This window comes from Pieris brassicae, chromosome 9, assembly GCF_905147105.1.
Source record: "Pieris brassicae chromosome 9, ilPieBrab1.1, whole genome shotgun sequence".
NCBI classification, from domain to species: Eukaryota; Metazoa; Arthropoda; class Insecta; order Lepidoptera; family Pieridae; genus Pieris; species Pieris brassicae.
The window spans coordinates 4,895,489-4,912,991 of record NC_059673.1 but is presented as its reverse complement, the minus strand read 5'-3'; the positions used below and the strand labels follow the sequence as shown (position 1 = coordinate 4,912,991).

At 32.9% G+C, this 17,503-nt stretch overlaps 1 protein-coding gene across 1 annotated transcript in view; it reads right to left on the bottom strand.

Annotated features, from left to right (window-relative positions):
• The window catches only part of LOC123714297 (atrial natriuretic peptide-converting enzyme-like), an 82,661-nt gene extending 67,332 nt beyond the window's left edge, over positions 1–15,329 (bottom strand). Inside the window, exon 1 of the mRNA XM_045668513.1 lies at positions 15,267–15,329. Coding sequence (XP_045524469.1) covers positions 15,267–15,282 — 16 coding nt within the window. The 5' untranslated portion in view covers positions 15,283–15,329. The remainder of the gene's footprint in view (positions 1–15,266) is intronic.
• Between the last annotated feature and the right edge of the window lie 2,174 nt (positions 15,330–17,503).

Genomic DNA, 17,503 nt, shown 5'->3' with positions numbered 1-17,503 from the left:
GTCTTATGGTAAACAGCTTTGTTAAGGCACTCTTATAAAAACGAAACAATTAACTCTGTGACAGGAATTTATGGCTTTGAGGTGCTTATAGAATTTACTTGAAGTCATGTGTCTCCGTCAAAACAATTAGGTTCATATTGCGCCCCATTAAGATGTTTCACATCAAATAAATGTATTCATAATAAAATGTCTTGGAGTTACCCAATGTTCAAATTAAAGAAACATAATATTTTTTTAATATTTAGACGACGCAACGTTAACTGAGAATTGTGCACTCCTACCTCTTAGAAAACAACACTGGTCTTTGGCTTCGCAAAGATTATCTATGTTAAAGATTAACTTTAAAATTATATAAATATATAAGATGGTTTAGAATTCGACGAATTCTAAGATGTGACGACAGACGTTTTGACAGATCTTTAATAGTTTTAAAAGTCAGATCGTATGACTTTTAAGGAATGTTCTATATATTATAATCTATATTATAAAGGGGCAAAGTTGGGTGTAATCTCTGGATATACTGAACAGGTTCTGAAATTTTTTTATTAATTTATTAGTCAGTAATATATATTGAGCCAAAAAAAACTTTTTTGCGATATGTAGGAGAAAAAACTGTTGAACGAGAACGTTTCTTACGAACACCGCCTTAACTATAAGAGATTGAGTTCTAGATAAATGTTGAAGTAGTTGATAATGTAATTAATGTTTATTACTAATTTATTAGTAATATTTATTACTATATATTTATAAAACCAGTCTTGAGCCGTATTCCTGGCGCCCGTACAAAATTTCAATTTTAATGCTAATAATTAGGTGGCAATAAATTAAAAAATGAATTTAACACGATATAAAATCACTCCTCATCCATTAGGAAATTACGTAACCACATTTTCATTATTCTGTGAGTCCTCATAACCGTATCCGGTTTAAATTCAAATAAATCATGGTCACCGTATTGGTCCCAAATCCATAAGATTAATAGAAATGTGTTATCTAGAGTTATACATACATTTCTATTTTCTATGGTACAAGCAAATCGTAATAGCGTTTTGAAACGTTCACATTTCAAGGTTCATCAAGGTTCATCATCAGGCTTGTGGCAGCGTCCATGCGTGGGGTTGTTCCTCTCCTTAAAATATGGCGAGGGGGCCGATGGCTGGCCATGCTTCATACTCGTTAACGGGTTGTCGTGACTGGTCGAACTTGATGATGTGTATTATGATGAGTTGAGGATGTTATGTATTTGCGTGTTACCCCCACAAGCATGTGCGTGCTCATATTTCACCAAGCCTACTGCAGAGAACAAATCTTTGTTTTAATTGCTTTATTATAAATAATTATCTCCTAATTACTTAAGATGTCATATGGAAGACGGTGTAATGGTTGCTCCTTACAAACATTGTGTAAAACAAAAACTGGCGGAGATTCTATTGTCAGTTCTTCTCGTCTGTTCTACGCCCTTCATTTGAAAACTTGTAAATGTAAAATTAGAAGTATTTAGTATATAATATGGATTTATTTATTGACTTTCATAAGTGTACATTGTGTTACACAAAAGAATAAATGACTTTGTGTAACACAATGACTTTGTCTTTGACTTTGAAAAGTGTAAGATAGGAATTGTAATATAAGATAGTCGCTGCCTGTTATTTCTTTTTTATAAACAAGTAGTCTCCACAGTAGGTATGATCCTGTCATAACCAACTGAATACTAAAATAATTCTTGATAGAACAGGAACAAAAAGCCTAAAGAGAACTAAACCATTTAAGTTACTAAAACAAGTGTAGTGAATATAAGTGTAAGTGCGGTATTTTGGACACCCGAACATAATGTCAAAACATTATAGAACACTCTCTTTTGTGAAATTTATTGTAAGAAAAAAGAAAAAACTACCTGACAGAAGGGCCAAATTTATGTATCTAAGACAAATCTTTTGTTATATTTACTGAGATGTAACTTATTTAATCGTAAAAGACATACTCACTATACAGGCGCATCTCATTCTAAGGTCAAAGCTACTCGACAGGATTCACACACATCTATATAGTTTCACAAAGTCCGCATTAAAATTTCAACGAAAGTTTATACCCCGTTATGCAAAACATAAATCAAATCGCTCCAACTTAAACCACAATCGCCACGTAAGGGTTGAGTGTAGACCACTTTATTCTCACATATCGCCTGATCTTTATATTGAACTTAAACCTTTATATTATATTTATTTACTGTATAAATATTCTTAATATAAAGGAAGTTGGTGTGGTGGAAACACAAACTGTACAGAGTTTTTCTGTCCACCAGGACATCGAACATATTTCAATCATTAACATAAATACTAAGGCCAGTGACATAAACTATAACATTACAACAATAAAACCATTAAAATTGCACGTAAAACGTCATAAACAAATCTAAACACTGACGCGCCATAGATAGCCGATGCAAGAAACCTGTTCTTGTCGAGAATTCTCATTCGAATACAGGATGTGTTCTTATATTCGAATATGTATTAAATTACGATAATTTTTGTTATGCATAATTTATAATTGTTTGATTTATGTAGTATTTTAAAATTTAAATTTAATATTGTTTCTTGTATAGGGGTACATATGTCTATTACATCTCATTTTGATATCTGCTTATTACATTTTATTAGTAGTATGATCCTAGAGGTCGCCGCTTTTAATATAGAACAGTTGATAAAGAGCGGGAGGCTCGCCTGATGTTAAGTGATACCCACCCATGCACATTGCAATACTCGCGAGAGCTTTGCCGGGGTTATAAGAATTTGTAGGCACGGTAGAGGGCCCACCAAAAAGAGCTAAAAAAGCCGTACCATTTCTTGAAGCAGTTTTTCGGCTATAACTTCGTTGTGGATCAATTAAGGAGAATAAATTTTGTCTCTCACTTACCTGACCGGTCATCAAAACTCTAAGGCACTTCTAGCATACATAGAAGCTCCAATATAGAATACAATTAATATTTAGTGTATAAATCAAGGATAAGGCTGGATTAGTAAGTCCCATTACCAGCGGATAGTTTTAGGCCTTAGATTAAGTTATTAATTGTATTCTTTACCAGTTAGATTTACGATTTACGTAGCCGTTCCAGATGGATGTTAGTCATAGAGTGTTCCGTATAATATTTTGTATCTGAGTACTAACGCTAGTTGAATAAACAAAACATTTATAACTCGGCTTCGGGTTTCAAATGTTTATATTGAGTCATCGTATACTAATACTGATGTAAACGAGTTTTTTAAAAGTTATATACTTGTCTTTTATTAAAATAGCTTTTACACATTAAGAAAAACACTTTTTGAATGGATTAAAACTATGTATTATTATTAAAAACTTATAATTATTTACATAATTCTACATTTTAATTTCTTCCGACGTTTCGCGTGCTTTTCAGCGTCACCGTGACCACGTGAAAGCACGTGAAACGGCGGAAAAAATTTTTAATCTTTAATCCGTTCAAAAGTATTTTTCTTAGTTATGAAAAACTATTCAAAATAGACAAAATGGTTAATATTAGTGTACTAGCCAATATTGACTTAAGATCAGCAATATCCTTGGTTTGTACAGTAATAAATCACGAGTGACGCAGACAGTCCAATAAGACACCCTATGATGTCTCTTGGGTGTAATGAATAATAATGACGCTTCACAGGATCTGTGTGAAGTCATGTTTATTCTAACAATTTTGAAATAAATTGTTTCATTACTTGAACTCACGTGGTATTCAATAATATCCATTAATATTTTGAATTGTAACAATGATAATATTGTAATTATTTTAGAAATTTATTTTAATATTGCCTTTTATTAGTATTTAACTTTGATAGTAAAAAAATCCATGGCAATTTAAAAGAATGACAGAGAGTTGCAAGTTCTTTTCGTCTCTACTGAGCCTGAATCTGAGTTTAAGACTAAATAAATTACTTTTAATAATAATAATAACTGTGGAATCATTATTACTATTGAGTAGTTATAATTTATGGATCTAGTAAAATTAACAAATAATAATAAGCAAGTTTTAACAGAATTCGTTAAGTTATAAATCCGTGAGATATGCTGACAATGGCAGCTGATAGTAACCACATTGCTTCGACATATATATTAGTCGATGTTCTTTCTAAAATTGTATATTACACTGAAAATCGTTACATATGTTGCGATTTACCAATAATCCCAGCGGAGAACCTAGGCATATCTTATCACACTAGTGTATAAAAGCGGAGTATATATTTCTTTTTGAGTTCGATTATAAGATCCCCGTATCCTTTAGGTATATGAAGTTGGGTATTGAATAATTTAAGGTTTTTTAAGACATTTCAATAGAGAACTGCTTTAATAATTGAGAAGAATATTAGGCGTATGTCAGGTTGTTCACGTACTCTTATTAACAGAAAATTGAAGCCTAGATCGAAAAGGTTGTAGCGCCACTGATTTTGTTAAGAACGTATTTCATGTCAGCAAATTATTCATCTATTAAGTCATCTTCTTTCAATAGGTTAGAGAAGCCAAATGTTATAAACCTGAAGTATTGTATCGTTTGTCTATATTATCAGTGAGGTTCCCCCATAATGAAACAACGGGTGAATTGACTTAGATCCAATATTAGTTTGTTGTTTCTGTATATAGGTATATTTTGTATCACAACTGATTAATGTTTTTTAGAACAGGGGGAGCAGCACAAGAACTAACCGGAGGCTCACCTGATTTTAAGTGATACCGCCGCCCATGGACACTCTCAATGACAGAAGGCTCGCGAGCGATATAACATTTCACCTAACACATATATTTATTTGACTTGTTTCCTTATTATCAAAATATGTAATTGATAACAAAAAAGAAAACGAATATGTGTGTATCTATTGAAATAATATTTCACAGAGATCAAAGATATAGGTAAATATTCGTATATATTTGTCCTATAAGTACTTCTTTTGTTATAATTGAATGTAGATACACTACACGTGTATGTTTATTGTTGTCACTGCTTCCTGTTGCTAAGACTCGTCTTCGCAGACGTGTCATGAAGCACAAAAAATAAAGTATATTACTACAGTGAATAGAGAAACAAACTGGTTGACATCACTCCAAAATACAGTTTATTTTAGGAGTCTCTGTTTGCAATACTCTTAAAACATTGGTATATAACAAAATATAACTATACATTTAAACTACTAAATTTGTATTATTTAACTCAATTTTATGAAATTCTGCCAATAAATGTTATTCACGATGTGAGAGAAACTCACGATCTTAGAAAAATTGCGCTTATAATCTTGACCCAGTAAGGCATAAGAAGTTAAGGTCAATAGAAAGCTTTCTGCGCACTTTTCAATTCATAATATTTCTTAACATTACATGAGCATTATGCAAATTTTGCACCACTTTACATCACTTCACGAACGGGACATAATATTTCAAGATAAGAAGGTAATTTTATTCCATAGCAATTATATTGCGATGCTGGAAAAAACATATTTTAAAGAGACGCATAACTCAACCTAACCGAACGACCGAGTTTAATTATTTAAATGAATTCAGTTGTTTTTTTCGCAATAACGACTTCCATCGGAACATTAATGAAGGGGACGCCACCTGTTTAATAAAAAAGACTGCTGGTGCCCACGAATATATGCTCTCTAATCTTGCTCCTTGACATCACGGGCCTAGTGTGACTGAAAAAGACTAACCCAATTGAACTTCACTAGTGTCGGTGCACGTTAGTCTTAAGTGCTAAACAGTGGTAAGTGAAGAAGAAATATAACACAAGATCAGTGTCTTTCATTTATGTCTGTAAGTAGTGTGTTTGACATTTTATTATGTTTAATATTTTTATTAGTAAATTAGGTTAGACTTACATTACTTATTAGCCTGAAGTAAGGCTGGATCGTAATTTTCCATGAAGTGTTAGTAAAGACACATGTATTATAAAAAATATATTTTTGAAACTGTGAGTGAGCGAGCCTATGTAGGTACATCGAATGAATGGGAATGTCCAAACCAGTTAAAATCAAAGTTAATTTAATTCACGTAGAATCTTAAATTTGTATGTTTGTGATTTCACACACTTATCGTACAGTTGTTTGAGAAGAACAATACAAAAAACTCGTATCGCATCTAATCATAATTATCAAGAATTATTATCATCGTAATTGCCAATCATCAACCTGTAATATACGTGGTTTTGTTCTTTTAAAACAATTTTAGCCGTATCCATTGAATATAAAAAAATAATTTTACAGATTTTACAGAGAAGAAACTTACGTTTCTACGTTCTTAGTACGTACGTATTCGCGTTAACTCAATAACGAATACTAGAACTATAACAAGTTGAATTCTCCTCGTAAACGCGACACTATTTTTAATAAGTAACCTTTGTGCTAATGTGCTAATGGCATGTGAAATATTTAAGTAAAAATAAGAGAATTTTCACAACGATATAATAAGTAAATATTTTAGCCGAACGTCCGAAAAATTATTTACCTGCCATAAATATGCCGTAAAACGGAACATTAATTTAGTTTTAATGACAATGTAGGATTTATGAGAGGTGTTTTCACCTCTAACCTTTGCTAAAAACTAATATCTTTATATAGTTTGGGAAAAAATTATTTATAGTTTGGGTTACGCCATTAATTAATTTGAGCATCTATTTAAAAATATTATGTTTAGTAATTGTTATACGATTTTGTCACCGTCTCAGTGGCATAAGTTATGACATAAAATATGAAGAAATAGCCTGGAATTAATTTCCAGCGAAACAATAATAAAATATATTTCTATTTATTAACGTATTTAAATTTAAACGAATGTATTTTTTTAAATAACTCTCGCGTAGAGGACAATTTTAAATACTACAATCTACAATTATTTTGTAACATCTCCTTATGTTTACGCATATACATTAGGATAATCACTTTGATGTATTTACATTTCATCACAACGAGCTAACCAAAATGAATTGTTTAAATCACGCGAAATTAAACAAAAGCGCTATGTAATTGGATGACGCAAAGTTGATAATCGCATGCGTGAAGATTTCACGATTAGCGTCGATTATCTTGCGTTCCTTCCCTAACGTACAAAAGCGTACAAAATATGTAGAATGATTTTACAGCTATGTTAGTAGCGCAGTTTTTTTTTATATTTTGTAAATAAATAGAGTATTCTGTTTTGTTTAAATTCCATTTTTTCAGTTTGTAAGTTACAAACATAAAATTAACCAATACTATTAGTATAAATAAATATTGAATTTTTAATTAAAAATTCTTGTGCAAAATTTAACTATGCAAACAACTTTTCTACATTTATTATTATAATTTTCGTCAGCGTGAAATATGAAGACATATTTTATATTCTGCAATTTAATTGTTCAGACTTCACGCCTGCGCCAATATTACGCCAAAACACCATATCGGGAACATTGCCGTCACCCACATCAGGCGCTTGAAGATTCTTCATACAAATCTGTCTACTCGTGTCACTTGATCTACGATCATTGTACAATTCACATCCTTTTTTTAATTATATTAATTTATGAAGTCTGGGCATTTAATTTACACCATCTATCCGCTACAGATAAAAAATTAATACCTTTATTTTCTTTTGTATCGATTTTTAACATTAGTATTTTTTTCAAAAGAGTTATTTAGAGCAGTGTTGACCTAGTGGCTCCAGCGTGCGACTCTCATCTCTGAGGTCGCAGGTTCGATCCGCGGCTGTGCACCAATAAATTTTATTTCTATGCGCATTTAACATTAGCTCGAACGGTGAAGGAAAACATCGAGAGGAAACCGGCTTGCCTTAGACCCAAAAACGTCTACGGCGTGTGTCAGGCACAGAAGGCTGATCACCTACTTGCTTCTTCGATAAAAAAATGATCATGAAACAGATACAGAAATCTGAGGCTCAGACCTAAAAAAAGGTAGTAGCGGCATTGATTTTTTTTTCTAAATGCTTTCGGAGCCATCGAGGTTTTTTTCTTATTTATTAAAAATGAAATAGCAGTGCGTGCGATCCACTGATCCAAAATAGATATCATTTTATAATAATGAGAAAATATAAAAATAGGTTTAAGTTATACAAATTTTACTTAAACAATACATTAACATTTTAATGTTAGACTATGATGATGACCAATATAATCAATTCAATTCTATATTGCTTAATTAATAATAAAGTAGCCGGTAATAGCTGGTAGTAAGTCAAATACTGGATAGTAACCGAGGAGTATTCGATGCATCTCTAAATAAATGCAGAAATAAAAGCGCTTATTTCATTAAACAAAATCTAATATAAACCTAACGCTACTTTAGTCGTATTTTTACGCTTATCACATTACTGTTTACTCAATATTAGCTGTGAATTTATAATGCTTTATAATATTTGGTCGTTAATAATTATGTAAAAGTAAAGGTGTGTAGGGTATGAAAAGTAGAGAAATAAATGGACAATCTAATAGTATTTAAAAACAACGAGTAGATCCGCTTTTTGTTTATATATTTTTTTTAAATATTTTTTAGGAAATAGACGATATAAAAGAAAAATCCCGTCCGCATACCAATTCTGTGCCACAATAACGTCTTGGTCACATATGTCAAACTTCTTAGAGAGGATATGGTTTGACAGGTTTTGAAGGGAAATTTAATTTTAACTATCATTTTAGAATATTTACATATATCAGTAGCCAAAATCATCATGTTGCATTGAATAAGCAAACGGAAATCGGATAGTCTTAATAATTTGCCCAAGCGTGTAACAGGCGTTTAAAGCGTGTTCAACATAGAATTGTTAATATGCTAACAATACAGTATTATAGTCTCGATATGAACGTCGTCAAGTAATTTGTAATAAGAATAAATGTGAATCGCTTTTGTTATTAATTTACACAGAATTGTAATTGAAAACCTTTATTAAAGGTTAACATAACATAACATACTATATTACATTTTGCTTATCGACTAAGGGTACGAAGTCAAACTCAAATTTAAAGACCGGCAACGTACTTGCAAGCCTCCTGGGAACGTGAGTGTTCATGGGCGACGGTATCACTTAACATCAGGTGAGCCTCCTGCCCGTTTGCCTCCTATTACATAAGAAAAAAAATCTTCTGGATTTTTCCTAGAAGGTACACCCAGATCGGTGAAAGAATGGTTACTTACACCAAAAATTGTCGAGAGTAATGCACAGATGGTCTAGCCTATAAAATAAAATCATCAATGATACATCTAAATTTAATAATTAATGCAGACTTCTTTTAAAAAAAAGTGTTATATTTACGAAATATTTCAATTCAATAATCTTTTTCATAGATTAATTAACCATTTTACTATCTATTTAAAAATGTGTTTATATGATACATACGTAGACATATGTATGGCTTTAGTATCAGTGTTAACTCTCACTCACGCGGTTTGAAACCTTCAAGAAGTTCACTAAAATCTTTTGCCATTTTCAGTATTCAATGAAGTAAGCTTGACTCGAGTACGACAATATTTTTAAAAGCTTCTGCATAAGGTATTGGTTTTCTATTGTATTCGAAGGAGTTTCAAGTGAAGGACGTCGTCACTCGTTCTTGTATTGAATCCCATTAAGGGATCATAAAACATTGAACCCAATAGACATTGATACATTTGCATATGTATATATCCCTAACGCAAACACCGTCTTAATATATAAATCAAATTTATCAGACATTTTACCGAGGTTTTAATAGTCTAGACAAAATCCACTTAGAAAATATGATCGGCTCACCATAGTCCCAAGAATACAGAACAATAAGTATGTATATCCTTTTTAAGTGCTTAATTATCAGGGTATTAACAGTCATACCTTATTTGTACCGTTCACTAAATATGTATTCACTTATATACTCTCAGATATAACCCTGAGATCTCATCTAAAAACTTTAATATGTTTAACATATTTATTTTGTGTTTAAATATGTTACATTCAATCAGTTGTATTTTTTTAATATAAATTATACTAGTACAGCCAAACAAATATTGTATATTTAACCACATCAAAACATATTCGCGATGGGTATTTATAAATGGAAAATGAAGACATAGTTTTCTGCTAGATTCCATAACTGAAATATCGAGAAAATATCTGTGAATTGAACCGAGTAAACCTCAGGGGAACAGCACGAAGATGACGCTACACGTGTCACAAATATTCAATATCTACATCGGATGGCTCGGCGCCAACTTGCATCTAGACATGTGGCTAAGTCAAATAATGCTGGCTCAAATCTACGTTGCCTTTTAGCATTATTATAATTGTTCAAGCTTCAAAGATACATATACATCAGTGCCTTCACGAGAATTTGCCAAGTTGCAAGAGCAATGTTTTAGCAGCCATTTTGCTTTCGAATAGTACATACTTTTATGTAATAATAGAAATATTTTACTGAGAAGACTTATTATAAAACATATACTCACAGTATAAACCACTCCTTATATGGAACTTGTATTCGTTTTACAACAAACTGCCAAGCAAAATTAGAGAATTATCACTAAACAAATTCAAAGCCCTCGTTAAACGTAAATTAATTAATAAAGCTTTTATAAATTTGACGATTATTTAAATGATCCTAATCATTGGGATTGATTTGCTCCAGTTCAAACAATTTGTATGACCCAAAACTTAGCGTTTAAAAAGAGTGGCGGAAAGTTTCTTGCCTGTTCTTCTTGCCCGCTCTACGCCCTTGACTTGCGAACTGGTAGAAAATGTAAATTTACAAATAATTTAACTTCTTTTCTGACGTTCATAAGTGTACTTGTTTACCGATATGAATAAAGTTGTTTTGAGTTTGAGTATAAGCCCTGGCTCTCTAGAGCTTATACGAACGAGCATAAGCATAAAATATCATTAAGATGTGTTTAATTCGATTTTTTTCAGTCCCAGTCTAAGTGCGTAAAGCGTAAAGATATTTTAAATATCAGCACTGTATATTATCAGCACGGATTTCCTTGTATATGAAGAAAAATTATGAAATAAATACGTATGCCACATACTCCAGATATCCCTAAACTAACTAGCTATACTATGTTTTAAGTCCAATTGAATTGAAATTTTTAGTTCCAAGACTTTACGTTTATGTCTTGTCCTAAAACTAACTTTCATATAATTTACTGGCCGATGTATAGGAGATTAAAACTTATTTTATTATTTGACGAAATACTGACAAAGTTTGTGACAGAACTCAACAAGTTGGGCGAAGAAAACCGTTTTAGATCACTTGGTCGCTGTTAATTAGTTAATACGATTAATTTGTCTATTTAACTTAGAAATAATTTTGTTTGCATAGTAGACCACTTTGTAATTTGCATGTCTATACCTTGTATACAGCTTTATATATAATTTATTATTTTAATATATATATGTAATTATAGTTAAAATTTTATTGTTATTATTTAGAACTAGTCTGGCCACGTTTCTTTTTTTTTCAGATTTTTCAGTATTTTAAATTTTGACCACGTATATTATTTAAAAAAACTTGTGTTCATTGTAAAATTGCAATATTGAATGGGGTGTTTAAGAAAATACCATTACAGTGATCGCCTTGCACAAAGTGGGTACGGAGCCGTCGGTCATATTCCAGACACTTCAAAAGCTTGGTATCAGCCGTATGTTCGTATATCGTACTATCAAGAGACACAACAACCCTTAGTCTGTCGAAAACCACAAAAAGTTGGAGCGGCCGTGAGCTGTTAGAACTGCATAGGGTGTCAAAGATTTTAAAGCCAGCATTCCTCGAACCCCCACTAGGAAGCAAAAAATCTTATCGCGAGAAATGAAGATTCCCGCTAGGACTTTGTCACGTATTATAAAACAAGACCTGAAGCTCGGTGCTTATCGTCGATATACTGGATATAGTTTAAATTAATCTTTACAATTAAAAAAGTGGATCTATAAAAACGCCTTCTATCGCGATTTGTAGGTTTTTCACCAAACCAAAAAAAAATTTTCACCATTGAAGAACACTACAATAAGCAAAATAATAAAGTGTACGCTCACAGTTCTGAAGAAGCAGCTCCATTGGTCGGAAAGGCACAACGTCATAAACCTGCGTCAGTGATGGTTTGGTGGAACGTGTCTTATCAATTAGTCACAAAACTACATTTTTGTTAAAAAGGTGTGAAAACTTCAGCCAAAGTGTATCAATACATAGTTGGATCATGTTTGAAACCTCTAAACAATACACTTTTTAAAAATATACCGTGGACTGGAACCCAACGTTCTTTATAAGAGCTGAAAACTGGCCTTCATCTAGCCCAGACCACAACCCTTTAGGCTTCAAATCATGTCAGTTTGAGAGGATATGGAATGTTCTAAACGACACGGTGACATCGAGTCTCTTAAAAAATCTTTGGAGCAAGCAGTGGCGAAATTTCCCTTGGAAACAGTTCGTAAATCCATAGATACGTGGCCAAACAGATTAAAGGCCTGTATAAAAGCCAAGAGTGGCCATTTCGAGTTACAGAACTTACAACTTTACTAGGTATATAAAAATATATTTTATAATTTACACAAACCACAAATGTAAAAAATATTATAGTGTTTATAAGTTCTTTTGTCTGTCTTATTTTTTTTACATATTTAAGTATTATAGGTTCTACTTTCGCCACGTTTCGCGTTTTACACCCAGTGTTGATATGTTGATATAAAAAACATGTGTGCAGTTTACATATCGTAGAAGTGAATAAAAAGAAACAGACACTAAATTCATAAGATTTAACGAGAGAGAAAATGAGATAGGAAGCACCGAATAAACTTAAAATTAGTGTAGTAAGAAGTTTCACTTCAAACAGCTTTTATAATTAATGATATGTAAATAATTTTATTTACATTTTCTCTCACATTAAACCTAATGAATTTATATGTCCGTCTCTTTACACTATCGCTTTTTCGTTTCATCGACTTTCAAATCACAACGATGTTAAAGAAGTTTTCACTCGAAAATAGAATTCAAATTTGGAATATTCACAATAAATAAGTTCTATGTCCACAAAGTTAACATAACATAAAATTGCACCAAATTGTTTGTCATATATTTTAAATATTCATTCATACAATTCATAATACAGTATTCATAGGCTAGATTTTATAAACAAGTCGTGCCAAAATGAAATACTTCTACTTAAGCCGATTTGTGCAGTTGCGCCCTGTGACGACCAGATACCCGACTTATGACAAACTATTTAGTATTTAGCTGAACCTCGTTAATGTACCTTTATGGTAGGACACACACAGCGATTCTTAACAGGGTGATAGAGTACCAGCCTCTAATTAGCCGCTCCATGTGATAGGATCGCAAATACTTAACATACTTAACAGAAAATACCATGTGCAAATGAGAGAAGAGGAATGTGATAGATCACCCCTGAATGAGCTGCGCATATACACCGATGGCTCAAAAACAGGTTGTGGCTCCAGAGCTGGCATATTCTCTCTTGATCTCAACATCAACATACACCTACCCTTGGGCACATACAGCTCGATCTTTCAGTGTGAATGTGTCGCTATAACTGAAGCAGCCAGAGCCGTGCAGCGGTTAGGAATGAATAACTTTTGTATTAAGTTCGTATCCGACAGTGCGTCTGTGCTGATGGCGTTGGTAAGCAAAAAGGCCAACAGTAGACTGATATTGGAGTGTCACGATGCACTGGAGGTAATAACCCTGACAAACAGAGTTACCCTGCAGTGGATCAAGGGACATAGTGGAAGGGATGCTGCCGATGAGCTTGCGAGAAGATGTTCGGAGATGAGGCCTGCAGGTCCGTATCCGCTCCTTCTCTTATCCTTCTCGCAGGTGCGAGCCTGGGTACGCCAAAGATCCACAGAACTCCAACATCAACGTTGGTCACAAGGTGCGGGCTGCAGACAGTCCAAAAATGGCTCTGCCAGCAGTCAACCGACAACTTACCAAACAACTTCTAAACTTGAATAGAATAAATCTAAAAACAAAGATAGGGATTGTGCCATTGTCTCCTTAATAAACATCTTTATGTCCTAGGCGCGACAGACAGCCCCCTGTGCAGAGGCTGTTTCAGCGCAGAGGAATCAGTCACCCACGTAGTCCTGGAATGCGAGGCTATGACTAAACAACGAGTAGAAATCCTCAGAACAGTGAGGTCGCTCCGTGAAGCCTGCGAAGTGCCCAGTAGGCTTCTGTGGTTTTGGAAGGAGTTAGGCTGGCTTAGTTAGCCAGGACTTTACGCACAATGGACCTATTGAGCGTCTAAGTGCGGAAACAGAGTCCACACATACAATACAATACAATGTACCTTTATGGTAAAAATATATATTTTATTAAATAAACATTCCAATTGTAAAATCAAAACATACTAATAACATAACTTATAAAAAAATAAATCAATGGCACTACAACCTTTTTAGGTTTGGGCCGCAGATTTCTGTATCTGTTTCATGATCATTTGCTAATCGTATGCCTATACGATTAGCCTTGCCTATATATGTGCCTGAAGCACACCGTCGACTTTGTGGGTCTAAGGCAAGCCGGTTTCCACACGATGTTTTTCTTCACCGTTCGAGCTAATGTTAAATGCGCACATAGAAAGAAAATCCATTGGTGCACAGCCAGGGATTGAACGATACGGTACGGCCTCACTGATGAGAGTCGCACGCTGAAGCCACTAGGCAAACATAACTTATAACGGCCCTTAATATATTTTTTTTAAGGGAAAACGTTGACTCTTAGAAAACTCTTTACACTTTAACTCGTTACACTCAAATAAATATAAGTAGATTTATCATTGACATTCATCTCATTGGTAGTGAGACTAATCCTCGACTGTGCACCAATGCATGGCATTATCTGTTTATGTGTGCATTTAACACGAGCGTGTGTACAGTGAAGAGAACATTAGACCCAAAAAGTCGACGGCGTGAACAAATGATCACGAAACAAACACGGTAATGTGTGGTTGTAGCGTCTTTGAATTTTTACAATTAAAAGATATTTTGTTCTGCAGAAGGTGGCCACATCACCTTAGGCTAAACGAACGTTAAGTGATGACCTAAGCTCATCGATACTTCCACACCACCGGTATGCTTGCACCCTAACTCGATCTAGTTCAGAAACACTACATAGTAGGGTTTGAGAGGGAAATAGTGTATTACATACTTATACCGCTTCCTATCGTCATTATTATTATGTTCAAAATCATTATTATGTACTAACTGCATTACTTTTGTATGTGTGTAATAGAAGTTTAAATTACCTTTAAACGATGCCATCTCGTCGTGGTCTCTAAGATGTCATCCACAACAAAAAGTCAAATCCAGTGGCCGCGATATGCTTTTGTTAAACCTGTGAAAATCATTAAGGAATTTCAATTTGTTACTAAAAAAATTAGAACTGTTTCGAAAATCCGTGTGAACGTGACAAAGCTCGCCGTTTTATTTTCAAGCGATACCTTACATCTGTTGAACACGAAGGACATTCAAATATAAACAATGCTTATTAAAAATAATTGTCGAAGGAAACCATAAACAACGATAACAAAAGAAACAAAACACACTCATTTTGTATTGTTATAAACTTTTTCTCTTGTTTAATTTACAATTTGTTATAATTAATTATAGCTTGAAACGTTTCAGAAGGCTTCTTATATAAGGTCACGTTGGCAATTATACATTTAACGCATAAACAAGTATCTACTTGTATAGCCTTTCGCAATATATGCCTATGGTGGTTGCTTACACCGAGTTTTAATAGCTAATGTGGTAAACCTTTTTGTATATCTTAGGCAGTAGGCATCATTCCATCTGCCACGATAGCGAAATACCATTCTGGTTTGATCTGTAGTAGGCATTTTAAATCTTGATCAACAATAAGTAGTTAAATATTGGTTGACTCACAAGAGTCCAAACGAACATACCCCCTATGTTCGTTTGAAGATTGTTACACCGCATTTTGTATTTAAAACAGGATCATCATTTTGTACACGTATTAAAGGGTAACCAGTCGATATTTTTGAGAACCAGGCACATATTTTTGAGTATCGATAATATCTCAAAAAGCATTTTGCCGCATGTCATGTCAGCTGTGATACTTTTAAATTTATTGGAATACAGTAAAAGAAATATGTGCATGAAATATAGCTTGGCTAGGCTCTTATAAAAGGTTTAATGAACAGTAGTATCAGCAGTACAGATTCTAAGACATCTCGTTTAACAATAAATTCCAGTTACCTACTCATTGTAACCATAGGTTCACTCGGAATATCTATTGAAAATTTTATTTTCTGGGGCACTACGAATACACTTGAATGAAGCTAAATTAAATTTAGACGAAAATAAGGTGAATTGTTGCCGTCAGTAAATAGGCCGACGATTTCATTTCCGCGCTGTCTGTAACAGAATATTTTGATATCGGAATCTTTATACTTTGAGGAATTTTTCTTCTTTAAAAGTTATCAAATTAATTATTAATGAATTTAAGAAAACACTTTTTAAACGGATTGAAGCTATGTATTATCACGGTGGCCACGCACGCTGAAAAGCACGCGAAACGTCGGAAAAAATTAAAAATTTAAAATTATGTAAATAATTATAAGTTTTTTTAATAATTATACATAGCTTCAATCCGTTTAAAAAGTGTTTTCTTAATGTGTAAAAGCTATGTTAACAAAAGACAATACTATTAATGAATTTCTCTAATATAATAATATTTATTATAAAAAACGGATAATAGAAACTAACTGAAATTCTGTAACGGTCCTTACATACGAATAACTGACATGACATAAAAAATAGGAGTTTTCTTAATTTCTACGACAAAAAAAATTGTAGCTTTGAAAGGCAACAGTTTATTTCTTGTTTAAAAGAGATTGAATCATCTCATTCACAAAAGAAAAGTTACTTTTCTACCCATTTTACATAATTAGTCTGGGCATGCTTTATAGACGTCTTATGTGACCATAAATCCTATGGTAAGCGAACCCTTTTAATTAGAAACTCGCGACTCATTAAAAGTTCTTGACATTTTTTCTCGCGAAAATATACTTATTACATGTAGAAAAAGAATAAAATTGCATGCAATGCAACAGTAAAAGCGAAATACAGGAAATTCAATTTTGGAATAAAAATATTCATATGGCATAATGAAATGATTTTATGGTCTAGTGATAAGAGTATTAATGCTAGTAGTGCAGTATTTTATTTCAATTTAAATGCTGACACTTAATCATTACATCCTCGGACAATCAAAAAAGCTGAGGTGGCCGCAAAGCAGAAATTTTTCAATGTATAAATAAATTAAATATCTTTTTTATTCATAATCATGAATTTATATTAATATTTATAGTGCAAACGTTGCGTTACGTAGCAAATCTGTTAATATGATGTTTATAAATATTTATAACTCCCAATTCGAACTCTACCTTATTAAAGTTACATAAGCACTAATACAAACAGAGACAAATCGGAACGTAATATTAATTAGATGGCAAATATT